General features: G+C 42.6%; 2 protein-coding genes across 2 annotated transcripts; one reads left to right on the top strand and one right to left on the bottom strand.

Moving 5' to 3' along the window:
- The first annotated feature begins 5,639 nt into the window (after positions 1–5,639).
- LOC106561665 (ankyrin repeat and SOCS box protein 13-like) lies at positions 5,640–12,759 on the top strand. Its single transcript, XM_014125832.2, has 6 exons — positions 5,640–5,913; positions 9,384–9,583; positions 10,146–10,296; positions 10,563–10,697; positions 11,015–11,206; positions 11,465–12,759. The coding sequence occupies exons 1-6, from the start codon at positions 5,871–5,873 to the stop codon at positions 11,626–11,628; spliced, it is 885 nt and encodes a 294-aa protein (XP_013981307.1). The 5' UTR covers positions 5,640–5,870; the 3' UTR covers positions 11,629–12,759.
- Positions 12,760–14,646: 1,887 nt separating this feature from the next.
- LOC106561666 (neuroepithelial cell-transforming gene 1 protein) lies at positions 14,647–24,676 on the bottom strand. The gene is made up of 13 exons (XM_014125834.2): positions 24,379–24,676; positions 23,052–23,118; positions 21,595–21,657; positions 21,331–21,396; positions 20,962–21,069; positions 20,595–20,762; positions 19,439–19,501; positions 19,259–19,355; positions 18,440–18,516; positions 17,664–17,921; positions 17,321–17,491; positions 16,897–17,083; positions 14,647–16,348 (listed from the first exon to the last, which is right to left on the bottom strand). Exons 1-13 carry the CDS (start codon positions 24,516–24,518, stop codon positions 15,966–15,968), a joined length of 1,848 nt encoding a protein of 615 aa, XP_013981309.2. The 5' UTR covers positions 24,519–24,676; the 3' UTR covers positions 14,647–15,965.
- Positions 24,677–25,274: the final 598 nt, after the last annotated feature.

Here is a 25,274-nt window from a genome sequence, read left to right as displayed (position 1 = left end):
ATTAGAGACAACGACAACCAGCTGTCTCTAATTGGAGGTCCTACCAAAAACCCAACATAGAAATAGAAAACTAGATTTAAACATAGAACCTAAACCAAAACCCCCAAAACACACAAAACAAACACCCCCTGCCACGCCCTGACCAAACTACAATTACAAATAACCCCTTTTACTGGTCAGGACGTGACAGTACCCCCCAAAGGTGCAGACCCCGAATGCACCTCAAAAACAAAACCACCACAAAAACAACCCCAAACTTAAAGGGAGGGAAGGGAGGGTGGCCACCGTCAACGACGGTCCCTGTGCTACACCCCCCCTTCCCAATCCTCCCACTACGGAGGTGGCTCTGGGCGTAGCTCCCGTTCAGAAGACTCTGGGCTGCGCGGCATCGCTGGAGACCCCGGGCTGAGAGGTGTCGCTTGAGGCCCCGGGCTGAGAGGCATCGCTGGAGGTCCCGGGCTGAGAGGCGTCGCTGGAGGCCCCGGGCTGAGAGGCGTCGCTGGTGGCCCTGGGCTGAGAGGCGTCGCTGTAGGCCCAGGGCTGAGAGGCGTCGCTGGAGGCCCCGGGCTGAGGGGCGTCGCTGGAGGCTCCTGGCTGAGGAGCGTCGCTGGAGGCTCCGGGCTGAGGAGCGTCGCTGGAGGCTCCTGACTGAGGAGCGTTGCTGGAGGCTCCTGACTGGGAAGCGTCGCTGGAGGCTCCGGGCTGAGGAGCGTCGCTGGAGGCTCCTGACTGTGAAGCGTCGCTGGAGGCTCCTGACTGTGAAGCGTCGCTGGAGGCTCCGGGCTGAGGAGCGTCGCTGGAGGCTCTGGGCTGAGGAGCGTCGCTGGAGGCTCCTGACTGGGAAGCGTCGCTGGAGGCTCCTGGCTGAGGAGCGTTGCTGGAGGCTCCGGGCTGGGAAGCATCGCTGGAGGCTCCGGGCTGCGGAACGTCGCTGGAGGTTCCGGGCTGAGGAGCGTCACTGGAGGCTCCAGGCTGGGAAGCGTCACTGGAGGCTCCGGGCTGAGGAGCGTCGCTGGAGGCTCCTGGCTGAGGAGCGTCGCTGGAGGCTTCCTGCGTGGAGCTGGGACCGGTCTCCCCGGACTGGGGAGACTTACAGGAGATTGGGTGCGCAGAGCAGGCACGGGGCACACTGGGCCGTGGAGGCGCACCGGCGGTCTGGAACTCAGGGCTGGCACACCCCGTCCTGGCTGAGTGGTCACTGTAGCGGGCGGAGCGCTGGCACAGGGCGAACTGGGCTGTGCTGGAGAGTGAGGGCTGCCGTGCGTAGAGCAGGCGCAGGGTAAGCTGGACCGAGGAGACGCACTGATGGCCAGATGCGCTGCGCCGGCGCACTTCTCCCTGGCTGCCGGCCAACTCTCGCCCGGCATTGCTGCGGAGCCCTTACTGACCGCACCAGACTGTGCGTGCGTATGGGCGACACCGTGCGCATTTCTGCATAGCTTGGTGCTCTCCTCGTCACCCGCTCCCCACGGTAAGCACAGGGAGTTGGCTCAGGACTCCACCCTGACTCTGCCCAACTCCCCGTGTGCCCACGCCTCTCGCACTTGCCTTTGGGCCTATACAGCGCCTCATCGTAGCACCGCTCTGCCTTTGCTGCCTCCAGTTCCTCCTTCAGTCGCCGGTACTCCCCAGCCTGCCTCCAGAAAACATAGAACCTAAACCAAAAACATCAAAACACACAAAACAAACACCCCCTGCCACGCCCTGACCAAACTACAATGACAAATAACCCCTTTTACTGGTCAGGACGTGACAAACAGCCCATTTTTGCATTGTTACTTATGGCTTTTGACTGGTCCATATATCTATCTGACACGCAATTATCCTCCTACCCCTGTGGAAATTTCCCAATGTGTCTATGTGTCTTCTTCTACCTATTGTTAATTTCCTCTAGGATCTTAGAATAATTACTTTCATGACTTTTGATAGATTTATTAGGTCTCACATGTATGGCTTTTGACCAATATATCTGTCTCACATGCAATCATCCTCTTACCCCTGTGGAAATTTCCCAATGTATAACCTCATGTGTTGCTATGTGTATCTCTTTCTTGAAACTTTATCTATAGAGGTGACTTTTGATCGGACATTAGGTCGCATACGTCTACGACTATAAGCTATTTTCCAGGGGTCGTAAAGCCCTAGTTAACAGCATATTTTTCTGTTGTTCCTTGCAATTATTGACTCATTAACCTCTTACATCTAGACGTTCCGCTAGCGGAACACCTGCTCCAATATCCAATGATAGGCGTGGCGCGAATTACAAATTCCTCAAAAATACAAAACCTTCAATTTTTCAAACATATGACTATTTCACAGCATTTTAAAGACAAGACTCTCCTTTATCTAACCACACTGTCCGATTTCAAAAAGGCTTTACAGCGAAAGCAAAACATTAGATTATGTCATCAGAGCTTCCAAGCCAGAAATAATCAGACACCCATTTTTCAAGCTAGCATATAATGTCACAAAAACCCAGAAGACAGCTAAATGCAGCACTAACCTTTGATGATCTTCATCAGATGACACACCTAGGACATTATGTTATACAATACATGCATGTTTTGTTCAATCAAGTTCATATTTATATCAAAAAACAGCTTTTTACATTAGCATGTGACGTTCAGAACTAGCATACCCCCCGCAAACTTCCGGAGGAATTTGCTAACAATTTACTAAATTACTCACGATAAACGTTCACAAAAAGCATAACAATTATTTTAAGAATTATAGATACAGAACTCCTCTATGCACTCGATATGTCCGATTTTAAAATAGCTTTTTGGTGAAAGCACATTTTGCAATATTCTAAGTACATAGCCCAGGCATCACGGGCTAGCTATTTAGACACCCGGCAAGTTTAGCACTCACCAATATCAGATTTACTATTATAAAAGTTTGATTACCTTTTGTTGTCTTCGTCAGAATGCACTCCCAGGACTGCTACTTCAATAACAAATGTTGGTTTGGTCCAAAATAATCCATCGTTATATCTGAATAGCGGCGTTTTGTTCGTGCGTCCCAGACACTATCCGAATGGTAAAGAAGGGTCGCGCGCATGGCGCAATTCGTGACAAAAGATTTCTAAATATTCCATTACAGTACTTCGAAGCATGTCAACCGCTGTTTAAAATCAATTTTTATGCCATTTTTCTCGTAAAAAAGCAATAATATTCCGACCGGGAATGTCCATTTAGCTAAACAGAGGAAAGTAAACAAAGCTTTCGGTCGACGCGGGCACGAGCCTGAGTCTCACAGTACTGTAACCAGCCACTACCCAAACGCGCTACTTTTTTTCAGCCAGAGCCTGCAAAGCCACGATTCAGCTTTTTACCGCCTTCTGAGACCCTATGGCAGCCGTAGGAAGTGTCACTCTTCAATAAACAGAGACAAGAAGAACGACACCTTGTCAGACAGGCCACTTCCTGCATGAAATCTTCTCAGGTTTTTGACCTGCCATATGAGTTCTGTTATACTCACAGACACCATTCAAACAGTTTTAGAAACTTTAGGGTGTTTTCTATCCAAAGCCAATAATTATATGCATATTCTAGTTACTGGGCAGGAGTAGTAACCAGATTAAATCGGGTACGTTTTTTATCCAGCCGTGAAAATACTGCCCCCTAGCCATAACAGGTTAACATCACGTATCTCACTCCGCTATATTAGGTTTCCCTCCTTCAATGGATAATCAGACCGAGATGTGCGCCTCCGGAAGATCTGACCATCCCCTCCTAGGCGTATTTAGACAGGCGACCTATATTAACCTCTTGCATCTAGACGTTCCGCTAGCGGAACCCCTAGCCAACAGCCAATGGCATCGCACGGCGCGAAATACAAAACCAACTAAAATACCACAATTCAATTTTCTCAAACAATCAACTATTTTACACCATTTTAAAGATAAGACTCTCGTTAATCTAACCACATTGTCCGATTTAAAAAAGGCTTTACAGCGAAAGCAAAACATTAGATTATGTTAGGAGAGTACATAGACACAAATAATCACACAGCCATTTTCCAAGCAAGCATATATGTCACATAAACCCAAACCACAGCTAAATGCAGCACTAACCTTTGATGATCTTCAACAGATGACATTATGTTATACAATACATGCATGTTTTGTTCAATCAAGTTCATATTTATATAATAAAACAGCTTTTTACATTAGCATGTGATGTTCAGAACTAGCATACCCACCGAAAACTTCCGGTGAATTTACTAAATTACTCAGGATAAACGTTGACAAAATACATAACAATTATTTTAAGAATTATAGATACAGAACTCATTTATGCAATCGCTATGTCCGATTTTAAAATAGCTTTTCGGCGAAAGCACATTTTGCAATATTCTGAGTACATAGCTCGGCCATCACGGCTAGCTATTTTGACATCCGCCAACTTCGGGGTCAGCTAAACTAAAATTGGATTACCTTTGCTGTTCTTCGTCAGAATGCACTCCCAGGACTTCTACTTCAACAACAAATGTTGTTTTGGTTCCAAATAATCCATAGTTATATCCAAATACCTCCGTTTTGTTCGTGCGTTCAGGTCACTATCCGAAGGGTAACACGCAAGCGCATTTCGTGACAAAAAAATTCCAAATATTCCATTACCATACTTAGAAGCATGTCAAACGCTGTTTAAAATCCATTTTTATGCTATTTGTCTCGTAAAATAGCGATAATATTCCAACCATTCAAAGAGAGAAAGAAAAACATGGCGAGTTCTCGTGACTGCGCATCTCCAGTCTCACTGTCCCCAGGCTGACCACTTACAAACTCTGCTCCTATACTTTGCCCAGAGACAGCAGACACCCATTCCACTTTCTGGTGGCTTTAGAGAGCCAATGGAAGCCTTAGAAAGTGTCACGTTACAGCACAGATGCTGTAATTTCGATAGAGATGTAACAGAAGGACAACAAATTGTCAGACAGGGCACTTCCTGCATGGAATCTTCTCAGGTTTTGGCCTGCCATATGAGTTCTGTTATACTCACAGACACCATTCAAACAGTTTTAGAAACTTTAGAGTGTTTTCTATCCAAATCTACTAATTATATGCATATTCTAGTTTCTGGGCAGGAGTAGTAACCAGATTAAATCGGGTACGTTTTTTATCCGGCCGTGAAAATACTGCCCCCTATCCCAAAGAAGTTAATGTAATCATGTCTCTGACCTCCTCCCTCATAATTATATTACTATATTTCGCCTTCCAATTTACGTTTTGTGCCAATGTCTTTCAACCAATTTTACATTTAAGGTCTCAACATTTAGCTAGTTTATATTGGTAGTGGCCACAGATACCGTGGACCCCTCCTCCTCCTGTTTGGATTTATACCTGATTCCTATCTTCCATTTGCACAGAATACTTGGTTCCCTTTAAAACATTTTTCTCCACACAAAATCCTAAAGACAGGTCACCAGATATAAACTCCTTCGGATATACCAGCGTCTAACACCCAGAGTACATTAAAATCCTTTATAAACACTCCCGCCTTTCACTCTCACATCACTCAATTCAACATTTAATGCAATCATACAGGTGCTATCCCCCAAATCCGTGAAAAAGAGCACTGACCTTATTTTTTTGCAGCTGAGGTTTCAATGTTGGTCGGATCTGGTCACCTCTTCTGTCGTATACCAATTCGCCACCGGCCTGTAAAGAAATACTCTGAGACCAGGTTACAACAAACTACATATCCCACAAGCCATTGACGTTCTTTTCAGTTCTGTGTGCTTCTAATTTAAGCCATCATCCACCACTATCAACAACGTTACTGCAGCAATGCTTCCCTGGTCTTCTCTGCGTTTTAAAATGCATCAATTTATTCTGCAAGACTAGAGGATATAATATCTATAGCTAAATGGAGATTACTCGTGCCAGACCATCGCTGTTTGGAGATATAGGTGAGTTGTTTTATTTGTGTCTCGCCTGTCTGAAAGTTCAAAGAGGCTAATGCTCATGACGTAAACAGCATGAACGCTTAACCCACAAGCAAAATTATAGTAAAATATTTGTCATGCCTTTCCCTTGTTGAGTATTTTATTTACCTGGTTTATTTAGGCCTAATATTAGAAAACGTTCTGCTCTTCCTTGTTTTACTGACCTAATTTGAGACCATCCAGCTAAGCTTGTTATAACAAGCTAGTGACCAGTGTATTAGAGCATGTACTATTTTGTAGGCTACGTAGGTAACCTAGGTGATCCTTATTTAACATTCATTCGCTGTATCTAGCTTTTTTGCCGACCAGATCATTAATCTAGCCAATGTCGTCTAGATGTAATAGATTTAGGTTAGGGCTATGCCTATGCATGTCACCAACCATCACACAGACAGACAGCGGACGTCAGCAGTGGGTAAGCTTATGACAGGATTCACGTGGCGTGAGAGCGGTGTCTTGGACCAATGGTTTTATTGCCCTGGAGCCTACAAAGGGTTTCAGCGATAACACAAGATGTAGCACCGTGTTTTTTCACTGCTTGACTTGGACTGAAATAGATGCCGGTACTCATTTTGGGTGCCGCTAGTATTTATTTTTAGGTGCAGGAGCTCCACAATACTTTCGAGCTCATATTCTATAGTAGGAACAAGAGCTGAAGCGTTAGAAAATGTGAGGTGCCAAAATTCTCCCTTCTGCCAGAACACGACTTGCTTGCTAGTTGAGATTTCTGCTCTTTACTCCGTTGTTAGTTTAGCCTACATTTCACTGATCTTAGTAGCAGAAAGCATTTTTTATTTGTCCTTTAAGGCAGCTGTCAATGATCACGTTAGGCTTTGTTTCATTAGTTTTTTTTTATAGCGGTTTGATCGAGGGGGTTTGGCTATTCGTTTCAAGTGTATTAGTCTATAAATAAATCTCTTTGCAAAAATTCCTAATCTCTCCCATGTCTTATTCGACAAGTAGTTGTTCTGAAATATTTATTGCTTGCCTACATTGTACTCCCTCTAGGTTTAATATAACACACACACATTCATTATTAATTTCGGTTGCCTATCCTGACGTGAAGCTTGTTCTCTAGAAAGTATTTGACTCTGATAAGTACCACAGAAAGTATTTGACTCTAGCCACAAAATTAAGGAAATTAGAAGGGGGAGGATTTCGGCATGGCCATTTTCTTGCCTGCCGGACCCCCCCCCCCATTTCCGCCCTCCCTTCTAATTTCCTTCATTTTGTCGCTAGAGTCAAATAATTTCTGTGGCACACACTACTGGTCAACATGAGCTACCAAAATGATTATGAAGTGTGCCAGTCCTTGCAGTCCCAAGATAGGAGGGAAATGGCCATGCCGAAATCCCCCCCCCCTTCTAATTTACTTCATTTTGTCACTAGTGTCAAATACTTTCTGTGGCACACATCAGAGTCAAATACTTTCTATAGAACAAACTTCATGTCAGGATAGGCAACTAAAATGAATAATTAATGTATGTGTGTTATATTAAACCTAGAGGAGGGAGAATTCTGGCAGGGGGGAGATTTTTGGCACAACACTGGTACTCAGCTCCAGTGAGCTCCTGCCCAAATCAACAACTGACATTATTTAATAATAAATACAGACATAAATTAAAGACCTACTTTGTGTAATGAGCTCAAATAATTTGACTGTAAAATATATAATTGCCCTCTTTGTATCATGAAATTAGATCAACAGTTATTGGGCAGAATAAATAGATACAGGCATCATACAACATGTGCATGTACTGTCTGTATCATACAGTGAGCTTCAAAAGTATTGGGACAGTGGCAATTTTGTTGTTGTTTTGGCTCTGTACTCCAGCACTTTGATTTGAAATGATACAGTGACAATGAAGTTAAAGTGCAGAATGTCAGCTATAATTTGAGGCTATTTTCATCCATATCGGGTGAACCGTTTAGAAATTACAGCACTTTTTGTTTTTAGTCCCCCCATTTTAGAGGACCAAAAGTATTGGGACAAATTCACTTATATGTGTATTAAAGTTTAAAGTTTGTATTAAAGTTTACTATTTGGTCCCATATTCCTAGCACGTAATGACTACATCAAGCTTCTGACTTTACAAACTTGTTGGATGCATTTGATGTTTGATTTGGTTGTGTTTCAGATTATTTTGTGCCCAATAGAAATTCACGGTAAATAATGTATTGTGTCATTTTGAATCACGTTTTTATTGTAAATAAGAATAGAATATGTTTCTAAACACTTCTGCATTAATGTGGATACTACCATGATTACAGTTAGTCATGAAGGAATCGTGAATAATGATGAGTGAGAAAGTTACAGGCACACAAATATCATACACCCAAAACATGCTAACCTCTCACCATTACAATAACATGGGAGGCTAGCATTATATATCATACCACCAAGACATGCTAACCTCTCACCATTACAATAACATGGGAGGCTAGCATTATATATCATACCACCAAGACATGCTAACCTCTCCATTACAATAACATGGGAGGCTAGCATTATATATCATACCACCAAGACATGCTAACCTCTCACCATTACAATAACATGGGAGGCTAGCATTATATATCATACCACCAAGACATGCTAACCTCTCACCATTACAATAACATGGGAGGCTAGCATTATATATCATACCACCAAGACATGCTAACCTCTCACCATTACAATAACATGGGAGGCTAGCATTATATATCATACCACCAAGACATGCTAACCTCTCACCATTACAATAACATGGGAGGCTAGCATTATATATCATACCACCAAGACATGCTAACCTCTCACCATTACAGTAACATGGGAGGCTAGCATTATATATCATACCACCAAGACATGCTAACCTCTCACCATTACAATAACATGGGAGGCTAGCATTATATATCACACCACCAAGACATGCTAACCTCTCACCATTACAATAACATGGGAGGCTAGCATTATATATCATACCACCAAGACATGCTAACCTCTCACCATTACAATAACATGGGAGGCTAGCATTATATATCATACCACCAAGACATGCTAACCTCTCACCATTACAATAACATGGGAGGCTAGCATTATATATCATACCACCAAGACATGCTAACCTCTCACCATTACAATAACATGGGAGGCTAGCATTTGTTTTTTGGGGAGGGTGTATGATATTTAACTTTCACACTCATCATTATTCATGAATCATTCAGGATTATCCGTAATCATGGTAGCATCCACATTAATGTAGAAGTGTTTAAAAACATATTCTATTCTTATTTACAATAAAAGTGACTCCAAAATGATTTACCATTAATTTCTATTGGACGAAGTGCCAAAGTGGTGGAGTCATAACAACAAAACATGTGTCACTGTCCCAATAATTTTGGAGCTCAGCGTATATAGGAATTCATTGCTTTTCTCCCTCCCTCCCTGCCTGCAGCTCATGGCCTGGGGTTCTGGACAGACCGTTCGGCGGTACATGAGGCAGCAGCCCAGGGCAAGGCTCTTCAGCTACAGAAGCTGATCCAGGGAGGGGCAGCAGTCAACATAGTGGCTGTGGACTCCATAACCCCCCTCCACGAGGCCTGCATACAGGGACAGACACAGTGTGTCCGGTTGCTGCTGGACGCTGGCGCTCACGTGAGTCAGAGGGCTATTTTTCTCTTGTGATCGGTCTGTCGGTAGTGGTACTACTGCTGAATCTGGAATGGGGGGGAAACCTTAGGGTGGTGACTCATCTGCAGTAACCCCTACATGCAAACAACTGTGACTGTTTCTGTGAGGGCCGGGAGACATTTGAATAGAAGCCAAATTCAGAATTTGAGGGGGAGCTAGTCCCAGGGAGCCTAAGGGTTTTTTAGATTTGAAATTACACATTGATTTGTTATAAGATGGACCATCAATAGTTCAGATTCTCTATTTAAGGACTCTTGAGGGGTATCAGTGAACATTTAAAAAATGAGGTGCTGTAATGTTGATTTGTGTCTGTCTGTCTGTCTGTCTGTCTGTCTGTCTGTCTGTCTGTCTGTCTGTCTGTCTGTCTGTCTGTCTGTCTGTCTGCCTGCCTGCCTGCCTGTCTGCCTGCCTGCCTGCCTGCCTGCCTGCCTGCCTGCCTGCCTGCCTGCCTGCCTGCCTATCTGTCTGTCTGTCTGTCTGTCTGTCTGTCTGTCTGTCTGTCTGTCTGTCTGTCTCTCTCACCCAGGTGGATGCGCGGAACATTGACGGCAGTACTCCTTTGTGCGATGCCTGTGCTGCGGGTAGCCTGGAGTGTGTGAAACTACTCATTCAGCACGGGGCTACGATCAACCCTCCGCTGTTCACCTTCTCACCCCTCCACGAGGCCTGCATGGGGGGTACATGTTCATGTTGTGGGGGGGGCAGTCCTGGACGCCACACACACAGTATAAAGAACACACACATACACTGGGATAATGGGATATATCTGCATTGCTTGCTGTTTGGGGGTTTTAGGCTGGGTTTCTGTATAGCACTTTGTGACATCGGCTGATGTAAAAAAGGGCTTTATAAATACATTTTATTGATTGATATTGTGTAGTTAGTCCCCCTCAATACCCAAGTATCAAACTATGACTGACGTGGGTGTGTGTGTGTGTTACAGGTAACTCTGACTGCGTTCAGCTCATGATAGACGTGGGAGCTCTGATGGAGGCCCATGACTGCCACTTCGGGACACCGTTACATGTAGCGTGTGCCAGACAACACTTTGACTGCGCCAAGGTGCTCCTCAATGCAGGTGGGTAGACCACATTGTGGTAACATTATTTCAAAATGTTGTTTTGCTCCTGATCATTCAAAGACGATTAATGGGACTGTGCTCTCTCAAGTAAATAAGTAACCTAACCTTAAAAATAAGGTGACAATTGAGAGATTGAGAAACTTCAGACGTATATTTGAAAGCATTACATAAATTCAAACCGTAACTTGATCTTGAAACTTTGCAATTAAAACAATGTTCTGTACTTTTTGATGCAGGTTGTAATTTTCAGAATGTGTGTAACGGTAAGTCTCGACCACTTCCCTTTAAAATCAAACCTTTTCATCTTCTCCAAGGGGCGAACGTGAACGCTGCCAAGCTCCACGAGACGGCGCTCCATCACGCAGCCAAAGTAAAGAATGTGGATCTGATCGAGCTGCTGATTGAGTTCGGTGGGAACATATATGCCAGGGACAACCTGGGCAAAAAGCCCATCAACTACACAAGTCAAGGGTCTCCCACCAATATCTGCCTAGAGTTCTATGAAAGTAAGTATTTTATTCATACCACGTAGGTAGAAAAGACTAGAAAAGTCTAAAGATTATCCCATGTATGAAAATATGACCTTCAAAGAGAGATTTTCACACTACTGAGCAGAGCTGAGCTGCATTTGTTATACATCCACCGGGTGAATTGGAACCGTGCTGGAGAGGACAATGTGAAAATAAAATATTCAAGAAAATATTACAGCCTCACAATGCAGTTCAGGTTGGCAACTCAGCTGACATGTTTTCGCTCTTTCCCAGATACTCCCCTCAGTCTACAACAGATCAGCAGGATAGCTCTGAGAACAGCACTGGGCAGAAGAGCCCTGGACGACGTGTCCAAACTGGGCTTGCCCAATCGCATCACCTGCTACCTCTCATATCAGCCACCACCAGATCTGGACTTGGACTTTGACTACTTCTAACTTGCCCCACCCTACTTCTAACAAGCCCCATCCTACTTCAAACAAGCCCCATCCTACTTCTAACAAGCCCCATCCTTTTTACGAGTCTGTTTTGTCTTGTGCCGAACGATTCCACCACATAGGATTAAGCCTGGTCCCAGGTCTGTTTGGGTTCTTGTCAATGCCAACTCATTGTAATGCTGACATTGTTCAACCAATTAGCATAACAATGGCTGATTGCACAAACAGACTGGCACTCAGACTAGATGGGAATGAAGATGCAGGGTAGCCTGGTCCCAGATCTGTTTGCGTGTTCTTGCCAACTCCTATTGTCATTGTCAGGCTAAAGACACATTGACAACGATTATAGGAGTTGTTTATACAATACAAACAGATCTGGGACCAGGCTAGAGGCAAGAGAGCCCAAACTCATTTGTCTGAGTTATGGTTTCAGTTAAACTACAATGAAAAGTAGGGATATAAATGTAACCTTACTGATGTGACAGGTGTCGGCTAGCTATGCTCCAAAGACTGAGGGCGATACTCAATCTGTATCGCTGAAGGGTTATATTTCTATTAATCTGTAAAGGTCATTTCTGATTGAGCCGAGATATGCAGCGTTCACCTTAAATGCAGTCTCTACGATACGGATTGAATCTAGGCCTAAGCGTTCCCACTAAGCATAGTCTTATGCTTGGAACCAGATCTATTTGTCCTGCCTTATGTTTGGGATGTTGTGCCTTGCCAACTGCAAGACGGCACAAACAGATCTGGGACCAGGCTAGTCTGTCCAACCTTTCTGAATTCTTAAATCTTTTAGCTAAGCTTTTAGGATTGTGTAATTATGTGTAAATATCAAACATATATGTTTATTTTGAATAATGTGTATATAAACTATGTAAATAATACAAATGATTTGATTTATGTAAATTCCATGAATACTGTATATGTCTATTTTGAGTTTATAAGTGTTGCATTTTGTCTTCTTCTGTATGGTTGGAGTGTTAGAAATGAGTGTGTTGTCACAGGGGTCAAGTGCACACCCCTTGAAATGAATTTGTTATCATATTAATTGATTGTATTGTTCTTAATACTTTTTACTCTTCCATTGTTGCTTTACTGAAAATAAATTATGCACAGTACCAGTCAAAAGTTTTATAACACCTACTCATTCAAGGGTTTTTCTTTGTTTTTACTATTTTCTACATTGTAGAATAATAGTGAAGACATCAAAACTATGAAATAACACATATAGAATCATTTAGTAACCAAAAAAGTGTTCAACAAATCAAAATATATTTTATATTCTTCAAAGTAGCCACCCTTTACCTTGATGACAGCTTTGGACACTCTGCATTCTCTAAACCAGCTTCATGAGGTAGTCACCTGGAATGCATTTCAATTAACAGGTGTGCCTTGTTAAATGTTAATTTGTGGAATTTCTTTCCTTCTTAATGCGTTGAGCCAATAAGTTGCGTTGTGACCGGGTAGGTGTGGTATACAGAAGATAGCCCTATTTGGTAAAAGACCAAATAGCCCTATTTGGCAAGAACAGCTCAAATAAGAAAATAAATTACTTTAAGACATGAAGGTCAGTCAATCCGGAAAATGTCAAGAACTTTGAAAGTTTCTTCAAGTGCAGTTGCAAAAACCATCAAGCGCTATGATGAAACTGGCTCTCACGAGGACCGCCACAGGAAAGGAAGACAAAGAGTTTCCTCTGCTGCAGAGGATACGTTCATTAGTTACCAGCCTCAGAAATTGCAGTCCAAATAAATGCTTCACAGAGTTAAAGTAACAGACACATCTCAACATCAACTGTTCAGAGACTGCGTGAATCAGGCCTTCATGGTCAAATTACTGCAAAGAAACCACTGCTAAAGGACACCAATAAAAAGATAATTGCTTGGGCCAAGAAACACGAGCAATGGACATTAGACCGGTGGAAATCTGTCCTTTGGTCTGAGGAGTCCAAATTTGCGATTTTTGGTTCCAACCGCTGTGTCTTTGTGAGACGCAGAGTAGGTGAACGGATGATCTCTACATGTGTGGTTCCCACCGTGAAGCATGGAGGAGGTGTGATGGTGCTTTGCTGGTGACACTGTCAGTGATTTATTTAGAATTCAAGGCACACTTAACCAGCATTGCTACCACATTATTCTGCAGCGATAAGCCATCCCATCTGGTTTGCACTTAGTGGGACTATCATTTGTTTTTCAACAGGACAATGACCCAACACACCCCCAGGCTGTGTAAGGGCTATTTGACCAATAAGGAGAGTGATGGAGTGCTGCATCAGATGACTTGGCCTCCACAATCACCCGACCTCAACCCAATTGAGATGGTTTGGGATGAGTTGGCCCGCAGAGTGAAGGAAAAGCAGCCAACAAGCATATGTGGGAACTCCTTCAAGACTGTTGGAAAATCATTCCAGGTGAAGCTGGTTGAGAGAATGCCAAGAGAGTGCAATGCTGTCATCAAGGCAAAGAGCATCTACTTTGAAGAATATCAAATATAAAATACATTTTGATTTAACACTTTTTTTGGTTACTACATGATTCTATATGTTATTTCATAGTTTTGATGTATTCTCTATTATTCTATAATGTAGAAAATAGTCAAAATAAAGAAAAACCCTTGAATGAGTAGGTGTGCCCAAACTTTTGACTGGTACTGTATATTGTGTTATATGTTGGAACATGTAAACCGAGCACCAAGCAGTGCCATATTCACAATACTTTTTGAGGAAAAATGCAGAACTACTGTGTGGTTAACATTAGCTTTTATCTGAAATGACAAACTGTCACAGTTAACAATCTGTTGGAGAATGGGGAAGGAACATCTTGTCTGGTGGATGTAGCCATGGAAGTAGGGGCTTTCCAGGGTTAAAACGATTGCACAAGTAAGCATGGTTTAGCGGTCAGTCAGCTTCCGAGCATGCCTGACACACACACACACACCAGAGGACTTCCTCTTCCTTCACATCAGAGGTCTTGTTCTCTCCACCAGTGACAGCCGACACACGGAAATCTCACAGCATCGATTCAAACAAAGCTCTTTATTTTTAATTGAATAGGAATTAAATAGACACACACAGGTAGCTTCTCACAGATTTTCCCTCGGATCATCTTTAATTGGTCTTTCCCTTTTCACTATCCATACAAAGCATTCCAGTGATACTTTTTCCCTCTCTTTGCACACAGCATAACTTGTGGTTGATCATTGTGTCAGTTTCGTGCTTCAAGAGAACCCATTCTGAAACCTTTACTTTCCCACCATAAATACAACTCAGTTGCAGTCCAATGCTCTACCCTTCTCTCCAGGCGTGCCCTCACACCCTACACTTGCGCACTCTCCTTCACGGATTCAAAAGGAACGGGCTGGTTTAAGGAATATGTTAGAAACTCCCTTCTGCCGTACTTACACTAATCCAAGACTTTTAAAATGTGTGAGAGAGTGAACACTTCCTTGTAAAGGAGGGTAGAGAATCGGCACCGAGCCTTCTCATAACAACATACTCATTTCATCCTTTGTCACCTTTGTCTCCACAACAACACATCAGACAGTTGACTAATATTTGCATGTGGTCTGCACTGTGTACACTAGTGAAGATCAACCTCAACACATGGTGCTGCATGGAAAGAGGCTCCAGTCTCAAAATGGCACCCCATACCCGATATAGTGTAACTACTTTTGACCAGGCCACATAGGGCTCTGAACCAAAAAATACATGGAATAGGCTGTCATTTGGGACACAAAGAAACAGCTCGACAAAGCCAGCACGGGCCTTTTTAATAGTAATGAAGGACACACTGACCAACCCTGTAGAAATAATGACTTATCAAATCAAGTGGTTAATAAATTCCAGTTCCAAGCAACATATATTCCTATTCTAAGAGCTAAAACAGTGCTATTTTGTATAAAGAGTTAGTCGTTTTAACATTAAAAAAAATAAAAAAAATAAAGGTGTAAAATCCTAATTCACATAACCGCTGTAAACCATTTGTCACATTGGTTGGCAAATATCATTCCCTTGTAAAGTAAACCAATAATAAAAAAATAATAATAATAATTCTCCGGAAATTTACAGAACTCTTCAATTTCATTGGTTTGCAGTGCACAGACTGGACGGATGTGATTGGACGGTTTTGACAGCTGCTACATGGTACGTCACTGCTATTGTCAGACATATTCTTTTATGCAAAATCACTACTTGACAGACAGGTGCCACGGAAATTCACGAACAAGTAGCCTACACATTAATATCACAAGTAAGAAGTCCAACATAACACCATAGAAGAAGAGACAGTAAAAATACAAATGAATGAAGGTGTACAGGTGTTGACTCCTCCGTTCTCCTAAAGCCCGGTCTCTTTCCTCCTGCGATGTGTACCACGGCTCCACTCTCTTTTGATTTTACTTGAAGAACCAGACCTGGGGAGTGTCTCTGTGCCTTTACACCCTAGGATTGGCTCACCGACCTGGGAGCAGACGTTCTCATCTGCCCCCTCCCCCACCATATCAGACATGGACACCACAGAAGAACGACGCTTGGCCCTGGTCATGGTTGTAGCCTCAATGTGCTGATCTCTGAGTGGCGCCCTCTGCTGTTGAGGTTGGGCGTTGATGGCGCTGCGGAGACAGTTGAGCCACTGCTGCTTGTGGAAGACGTCGTTGACCTGCAGGGTGTGAGACTGGCCGTGGGTCGGGTCCAGGGAGGTCACGCGGAACACGTTCTTAGCTGGAGGACAAAGAGAGAGGGAGAAAAAATACAGATGATATACACTGTCGTTCATGGAAAAACACGTCCACATAAAATACCTCCTAAAGCACAACTGGAAGAAACTGCACACCTCCTAGGTCTCAGTATCTGTCCCAATAGGATCATGAACCCAGTAAAATATAGGTGGTGTTAACGACACACAGGATATTGTGTCAGCAACACATAAACTGGGCATTTAGTCCTGAGATCTACTTGTCCAACGCATTTTGAAAAAGGACAAGGAATTGAAGAAAGTCTAATTGAAATAATTGAGCCCCAGACCATAACTCCTCACCCTTCTCCCCCTGGCTGAAGGCCCTCCCATAAGGAACACAGACCCTGCAGTAACTCACCTTTCTCCCCCTGGCTGAAGGCCCTCCCATAAGGAACACAGACCCTGCAGTAACTCACCTTTCTCCCCCTGGCTGAAGGCCCTCCCATAAGGAACACAAACCCTGCAGTAACTCACCTTTCTCCCCCTGGCTGAAGGCCCTCCCATAAGGAACACAAACCCTGCAGTAACTCACCTTTCTCCCCCTGGCTGAAGGCCCCTCTGAATGACCCTCCCATGCGTACATCTCCATCCTGCAGGTCCTCCAGAGCCAGGTCTCTGATGGGGAGGGGCTGACGGTACACCTGGTAGCAGCTCCGCTCGTTACGTGTCACCGGCCTCGTCAGCACCAGCAGCTCAGAGAACAGGAACACATGCAGTTTCTACACAACACACAGAGTTATCATAACACACCTGGTACAGTGAAGAGCAACACGCCTGGTACAGTGAAGCACTGTGACAACTACTAATGTAAAACACGCTTTATAAATACATTTGATTAATTGAGGCGGGGGAAGAAAAACAGAAAGCCTGGATACATGTTAGTTGGAGGGGGGAGGGGGCATAAAGCCATACAGAACAGGTTCTATTGCTATACAGCGTGTCTGAACAATGCTCACCGAGCCACTCTTGTTTCGTAGCTCTCCATGACACAGCAAGGTCTTGCAGTTGTCGATGAGCGGGTCTCTCTGCCTGTCATCCAGATACTCCAGCTTATTAATGTAGTACTGACTCTCTGACTCTCCCTTCCTCATGTTGATGTCAGACAACACACCCTGGATGATGGCTATCTGGAATCACAGTGTTACACTTCAGTCAATTCTTTAGAAAGTTATTTTTTAATAAATGTATAATTCTATTAGCATGTATGGCTGGACCATGTAACGTTATGACGCGTGTGATAACGGTGTGTGTGATGACGTCAGTGAGCAGCGCAGGGTAGAGTGGGTGCTCTCTACAAACCGCTTTCTCCAGACAGGGTACATCAGGGTGATCTGGTGGTGTATGCCTCAGTATCTCTCTCAGCAGTAGGGGGTATTTGACCAGCCGGCTCCTGGGTATATCCAGGAAGCTCCACAGGTCCAGCTTCCTACTGAAGGGAGACTCCAGGCAGCGCTGCAGGAAGTCCTGCACCCTCCGGTCCTGCTTCTTCTGGTCCAACAGGGCCTTGGCAGCCAGCTGGTTACTGCAATAGTCTCTGTACGCATTCAGACCTGGCAACTAGAGGAAGACAGGGGGATCATGATGAGGAGTCTACACATTCTCTTTTTCATTCCCCCAAAAAATTAAGAAATGAAAGAAAATAAGTTTCATCCCTGTACGCATTCAGACAAGGAAACTTGGAAGAGAAGAAGAGTGTCAGTTTCAGATCATGGTAACGTGTCTGCTTTTTGCTTTTTAAGCCAAAGAGAAGAAGATGATCCAAGATGGCAGCTGACTCCTCTCTCTCTAAAGACAGGGAGAAGAAGGTCAAAGATGGCATCTGCGGATGAAGGCAACATGGGGGCGAGAGCATGAAGCTTGGTCTACATTTCATAAATAAACAAAAACACATTCATTCTAAATATTGGCGATGTGAGAAAGATTTTACATTTCAAGTTTATTTGCAATGTGTAATTAATACATTGGAAATCTTACTCACTCGAGCTCTCGCGATAAAAAGAAAAATAGCCATAAAGAAATATTCAAATACACAGATAATATCCATAAACCTAATACACAAGAGAGGAAGCACCTACCCAGTCCACGACGATCTGTCCAATGTGACCAACAGTTCCATTAGGCCCGGTGCCCTTTGCAAGCTTATCCAACAAGTCTGTAGCAAGGAGAAACACACGAACGAAACCATCAGCCCTCTATTTGAAGAGGATATTTATTTTCAAATAGTCTTGTCGTAGTCACTGGTTGAGTAGCCACCAGAGGGCGTATGGTGGGTTACTAAACCAGCAGCCACCAACTCTCAAATAAAGAGTTGGCAGCACTTTTGACACTAAGGCTTAGGGCTGGGGTCAATTCCATTTCAATTTAGGAAGTAAATGGAAAATCCAATTCTTGAAACTTAAAAGGTCATTAAAATTATCTGGAATTGACCCCCAACCCGGTTGAGGCTAGTAGTGAATATGATGAAGACCTAGTACCTTCATGAAGTGGAATGTAAGAATATGATGAAGACCTAGTACCTTCATGAAGTGGAATGTAAGAATATGATGAAGACCTAGTACCTTCATGAAGTGGAATGTAAGAATATGATGAAGACCTAGTACCTTCATGAAGTGGAATGTAAGAATATGATGAAGACCTAGTACCTTCATGAAGTGGAATGTAAGAATATGATGAAGACCTAGTACCTTCATGAAGTGGAATGTAAGAATATGATGAAGACCTAGTACCTTCATGAAGTGGAATGTAAGAATATGATGAAGACCTAGTACCTTCATGAAGTGGAATGTAAGAATATGATGAAGACCTAGTACCTTCATGAAGTGGAATGTAAGAATATGATGAAGACCTAGTACCTTCATGAAGTGGAATGTAAGAATATGACGAAGACCTAGTACCTTCATGAAGTGGAATGTAAGAATCCAGATCTCCAAATATATGAGTTAGCTCTTCCTCTGTCATGATGGAAAGCTTCAGCATGGGATCATGATATGCCTGTTGAACAAGAAATGAAAGCTAAGGTCAATCAGCTTCATGAGAGGAAGAGCCAAACTTGTTAATTGAATCATTTATTGTACCTTTCGTGCCATTTGGAGGTCTTCAATAAGGTCCTGCTCTCCTCTGGATAGCTCATGAATGGCCTAGAGAGAACATGAATGATGTTGTTAATAAGGCTTGCCACTTCCGAATTCATCATTTATTACATACCAGACAAAGAATACATATCGAACTCAGACACAAACAGCTAACTATGACATCAATCCCCTTACTACATACTAGGGCTGGGCGACATGGCCTAAAAATCATACCGCTTTTTGTTGTTGTTGCTGTTAGCAGTACGTGGTCTTATTTTCCAGAATCAATGTTCATTGATACTCACGTTTTAGTAGTGTCTGCTCTGCGTACAATGTGAGTAGTTGAGACATAAAAAATGGTATCATTAAAAGGTTAACTTTTCTATTACAGTAAATGAAATGTCTCAATGTGTTTCGATGTCCATATGACCAATTCTGTTGGACCAAACCCCAAACGGAGAGTTGAAACCAGTTGTCAGAGAGGAAGAAGTGATCTCTCAACTTTATTGGTGTGAGTGGCAGGGGCTTGGTGTGAGTGGCAGGGGCTTGGTGTGAGTGGCAGGGGCTTGGTGTGTTTGTAAAAGGGAAGGTGCACACAGCACAGGAGCGAGAACGACAAGACAACATGAGAACAAGCAGACAAACACTCAAAAGCATTAAAAAAAAAAAAAACGCGATTCTTGCGATACAGGCATTTGGAATATCGCGCTAAATGATCAATTAGAATAAATTCAATTCACTATATCACCCAGCCCTACTACCTATACTATAATTAAGCAATAATGCCAGAGGAGGTGTGGTATATGGCCAATATACCACGGTTAAGGGCTGTTCTTTATGCGCAATGCTGAGTGCCTGGATACAGCCCTTAGCCGTGGTATATTGGCAATATACCACAAACCTCCGAGGTGCCTTATTGCTATTATAAACTGGTTATCAACGTAATTAGTTCAGTACAAATAAATGTTTTGTCATATCCGTGGTATAAGGTCTGATATACCATGGCTTTCAGCCAAATCAGAATTCAGGGCTCAAAGCACACAGTTTATAATAAAGCAATAAGGCATGATATATTGTGATTATATTATATTTGGCACAACGCATTATCTATAAAAGTCATTGAACTATAATGATAACGTGTGCTACAGTTGTATGTTACCTCCTGTCTCTTAATCTCTTTGGTGGAGAAGGTGCTCTTCTGGTGAACGTCCAGTGTTTCAGACCACAGAGTGCTGTTTCTACGTTTGGGAGGTGTTGGGCCTGCTGCCTTACTGCACGACTTCAGGGACGCACCCGGCGACTTGCTGTCACCCCGCAGTGACATGTTCTGAGGACATGAGTAAAAATTTAGACATGCCAGAGTCTGGTCTTGGTTTCTCTGTCCGTGCCACTCTACTGTCAATCTCCTTCTCTATAACTTCCTGCTGTTCATTAAACAAAATCCACACAAAAAAAATGATCTACTATCAGGTCAAAGGCTTCTGTGTGGAGTTATTACAGCGTAATACAGGGGGTATATACCGTACCTGGATGGTTTGACCAAATCGTCGAACAGCTCCATTCTTGGAAGGGGAGATCAGGTTAGCCAGAGATGACACCCGGCTCAGTGGCCGCACGCGCTTGTTACTGGGCTCCTGGAATACAGAGGAGAGAAATCAGTGTTACGGACAGCAATCTGAATACATACCCAGGGGACATTACTAACGACCCTATCGCTTGCTTTACTCCACTTCTCACATATATCAAATTTTACTGGTCACATACACATGGTTAGCAGATGTTATTGCGAGTGTAGCAAAATGCTTGTGCCAATGTAAGAAATAATACATAAAAACAAAAACACAGCAAAGTTTCCTAAGGACTAGAAGTGAGGTCATTCCTCTCTGTTGACTTACTTTGAGGTCAAAACTGGACAGACTGACGGTGTCATCATCCTCCTTTTTCTCTTTGCGTTTTCTCTTCTGTAAAAAAGGTACCAGAGAAGGCTCAGACTACAGTCAGCGACACTCACAAGGCCGTTAGGGGGGGGAAGGCAGGATATAGCCTACTGGTATGCTGTAAAATACATTTTTCACATGGAGGGGGGTGGGGGGGTAACATGTGATGCAAGTGTATTAATCCTCAGAAATCCTGTAACATTTGATGGAGCCTTGGCTTACTTTGAGGTCAAAGCTGGACAGACTGACAGTGTCATCATCTTTGGGCTCTTTATGTTTCCTCTTCTGTGGGAAAGATAAACAAATGTACAGAATGAGTGTGTTGCCAACCTTCACAAGACTTAAAATGTGTATATACAGTACCTTGCAAAAGTACTCAGACCCTTTGAAAATATTCACATTTTATTGTGTTACAAAGTGTGATTACAATGGATTGAAACTTAATTTTTTTGTCAACGATCTACACAAAATACTCTAATGTCAAAATTTTTAAATAATAAAAGATTAATACAAATATAGTAGTTGCATAAGTATTCAGCTCCCTGAGTCAATACATGTTAGAAACACCTTTAGCATTGATTAAAGTTGCGAGTCTTCTGGGTAAGTCTCTAAGAGCTTTGCACACCAGGATTGTGCAATATTTACCCATTATTATTTTCAAAATTCTTCAAGGTCTGTTGGGGATCATGGTTATTCAGCAATTTTCTAAACTTGCTAATGATTTTCAAGCAGATTTAAGTCAAAGCTGTAACTTGGCCACTCAAAAACATTGTCTTCTTTGTAAGCAAGTCCAGTGTAGAGTTGGCCTTGTGTTGTAGGTCATTGTCCTGCTGAAAGGTGATTTCCTCTCCCAGTGTCTGGTGGAATGCAGACTGTAACGGGATTCTTCTAGGATTTTGTCTTTGCTTAGCCCCACACAGTTTCTCTTTATACCGAAAAAGTATATTCCTTTGCTGCTTTTTTCCTCCCAGCATATTTTGCAATATTTTTTATTCTGTACATTTGTATTCTTCTTTTCACTCTGTCATTTAGGTAATTATTGAGTGACTACAGTTTTCTCCCATCACAACCATTGAACTCAGTAGCCATTTTAAAATCACCCATGGCCTCATGGTAACTAAATCTCTCAGCACTTTCATTCTTGTCCTGAAGCTCAGTTCAGGACAACTGTATCTTTGATGTGTCTGGGTGGTTTAATACATAATCCACAGCATAATTATTAACTTGACTACGCTTAAAGAGATATTCGATGTCTGATGTGTTCTTGTTACCTAGCAATCACTGCCCTTCTTTATGAGGCTTTCAAAAAGCTCCCTGGTCTTTGAAGTTGAATCTGTGCTTGAAATACTTGACTGAGGAACCTTACAGCTGTTGTATGTATGGGGGACAGAGGAAGGGTTAGTCATTCAAAAATTATCTCAATCCCTATTATTTCACACAGGGTGAATCCATGTAATTTATGTGATTTGTTAAGCCACGTTTTACTCCTGAACTAATGTAGGCTTGTCTAAACAAAGAGGCAGAATACTTTTACAAGGCACTGTACATTTCACATTGAAATAAATGAAATATTTATTTTGTACTGTGTTAAAGTTTATTGACTGACTTCATAGTAATTGAGAAAGACAGAGATAGATGCTGGTTTGATGTTGGCATTACATTAGTTTAGTACTACTCACCAGACTGAAGTCCCATGGTGGTCCTGGAGTCAGAAAGGTGAAGGAATTCCCTCTGCACAGTGGAGGTCTACAGTGAGAGAGAGAAAACAGGCAGAAATAAACACTATTTGAGATATTCATACTGTGTCCCAACCCAAATGCCCCAACCTAGGGCGTATGGAATCTGACTCTTTGACAAATCAGACACACAAATCACACGTTTGGTGTTAAGTGTAGACTTACTTGTTGATTTTGTCCACCCACACCAGACGCGATCAGGACAAGCATATTGAAATACCAAAACGAACTCTTAACAAACTATATTAATTTGGGGACATGTCGAAAAGCATTAAACATTTATTGCAATGTAGCTTGCCAACCACCATATAAAGTCTAAAGATAAAGAAGCCTGGAGGAGGAAAGATTACTAAAAACGAACTCGGTTTACCCTTTTATCTGTAGATTAATTTTCGTGGAGTAAATGACATTGTGCGTTTCAGGTAAAATAACAACCCAATGTTTATATCCCAGGACAAATTAATTAGAAACAGCAAGCTAGCTAAATTGGCATAAATGTTTAATGCTTTTCGACCTGTCCCCAAATGAATATAGTTGGTTGAGAGTTTGTTTTGATATTTCAACCTGTGTATCCTGATCGCGTCTGGTGTGTGTGGACAAAAATCAACATGCGATGGGGGTCTGGTCAGTATGTTTGAGGCAAAGCATACAACTTTCCTCTAAGGTGTTCTAGATAAACCTACAGCACCGATATAGAAGAACAATGTTATCTTTTGATGGACTCTTTCCTCGGGAGATAGTAAGTTCAGCATCAGATGTCTCTAAAAGGCTGTGGGGTGGTCCACTGATGTACTGCTATGGACGGTCTTAGTTAGCTAACTATTATAGGCACATTTGAGACTACTAAAACTTCACATTTGTTTGTCTAAATAAATCAAAACGAACTAGTTAGCTACATAACGTTACTAGTTAGTATAGCCAATATACGTTAACTTAACTAACTACTCTAACGTTACTTTTGAGCGCAAATTCAAACTTCTAGCTAACGATGCCGTGTTTGTGGCTAACTAACTAGAACACGTAAACAGAGCCCATGACCCAGTCATCTCCATTAAAACCAGGGGACCCCAGCAGATACGTTAGGCTAACTAGCCACAGTAGCGTTAGTACACGAAGGCCAACCTGAATCCATATTTATTGAACCATTCATGATTTGCCATGTGATGTGACAAACTTCGGGTTCAAAATCTGGCTAGCATATCGGGCTAATTTTGAATATTATTTAGTCAAAATACACATTTATGTATCAATATTACCCATCGCTCCTTACTTTTTGGAGTTGTTGACAGTGGCGGGGGAGGTTTCTGAGCTGACGACGGCTAGGCTGATGGTGGACGGTCTCTTCGAGGAAATCCTTCGACTCTTCGGCTTGTCTTGCACAGATAATTCGACCACCTCTGACTCCTCCATTTTAGAGGTTGGGTGTAGGAAGCTAGCTAATATTGCTAATTCAAAACAATGAAATTATAATGGAACAACAGCAACGATGATGAAAGAAAGAAAGAAACAAATCCGCAGTAAATCGATCAATCCAAGCAAAAGTGACGGCGGAAGTTTGAATATGGCGGAATTTCACAAATCGGCCAATGAGCTTGAGGATTTAGAGTGGGAGGAGTTAATTTAGTGAAAAGCGGCGGTCTCTGCGCTGCATCTCAGTAAATTCATTTCAGTGAGAAGCATGGCCGGATTCATAAGAAATCAGTGCTGCTGTTTGCAAAAATTTTGGGGGAATTGTTGAGAATTGTTTTTATTCTATTGGTTCTCTCTTTTCAGCAGAAGACATTTGCTTTCCAAACTGTACGTTTTTCCCGCGATTGTATTTTGAAGTCTGCAAAAGACAAACTGACAACACCAACCAACCATAGAAATATTATCCATAGATGGCAGTTCCCATTCAAATCAGGACTGGCATCCATTGCTTGAGTACCCATTAGTTTAGCAGTCAATTTGCCAGGGTAAGAGGTTACAAATCCTTTCTATGGGGTATATATCTGTGGCCACAATGCAACAAACTGTATATTTGGCTTGCATGCTGCCCAAACTGCGGTTTTCTGACTGTAGGCATCATGGTAACTGCCCAAATAAAGGAAACACTTGAGTAAATGAGGGATACAGTGTTATGGTGTAGGGTGCATTTTTCTGGTATGGTTTAGGTCCACTTGTAGA

The sequence above is a fragment of the Salmo salar genome, chromosome ssa10 (genome assembly GCF_905237065.1).
Source record: "Salmo salar chromosome ssa10, Ssal_v3.1, whole genome shotgun sequence".
In the NCBI taxonomy this organism is placed as follows: domain Eukaryota; kingdom Metazoa; phylum Chordata; class Actinopteri; order Salmoniformes; family Salmonidae; genus Salmo; species Salmo salar.
The sequence above is the reverse complement of the archived record's forward strand: the minus strand, read 5'-3'. Positions and strand labels throughout refer to the sequence as shown.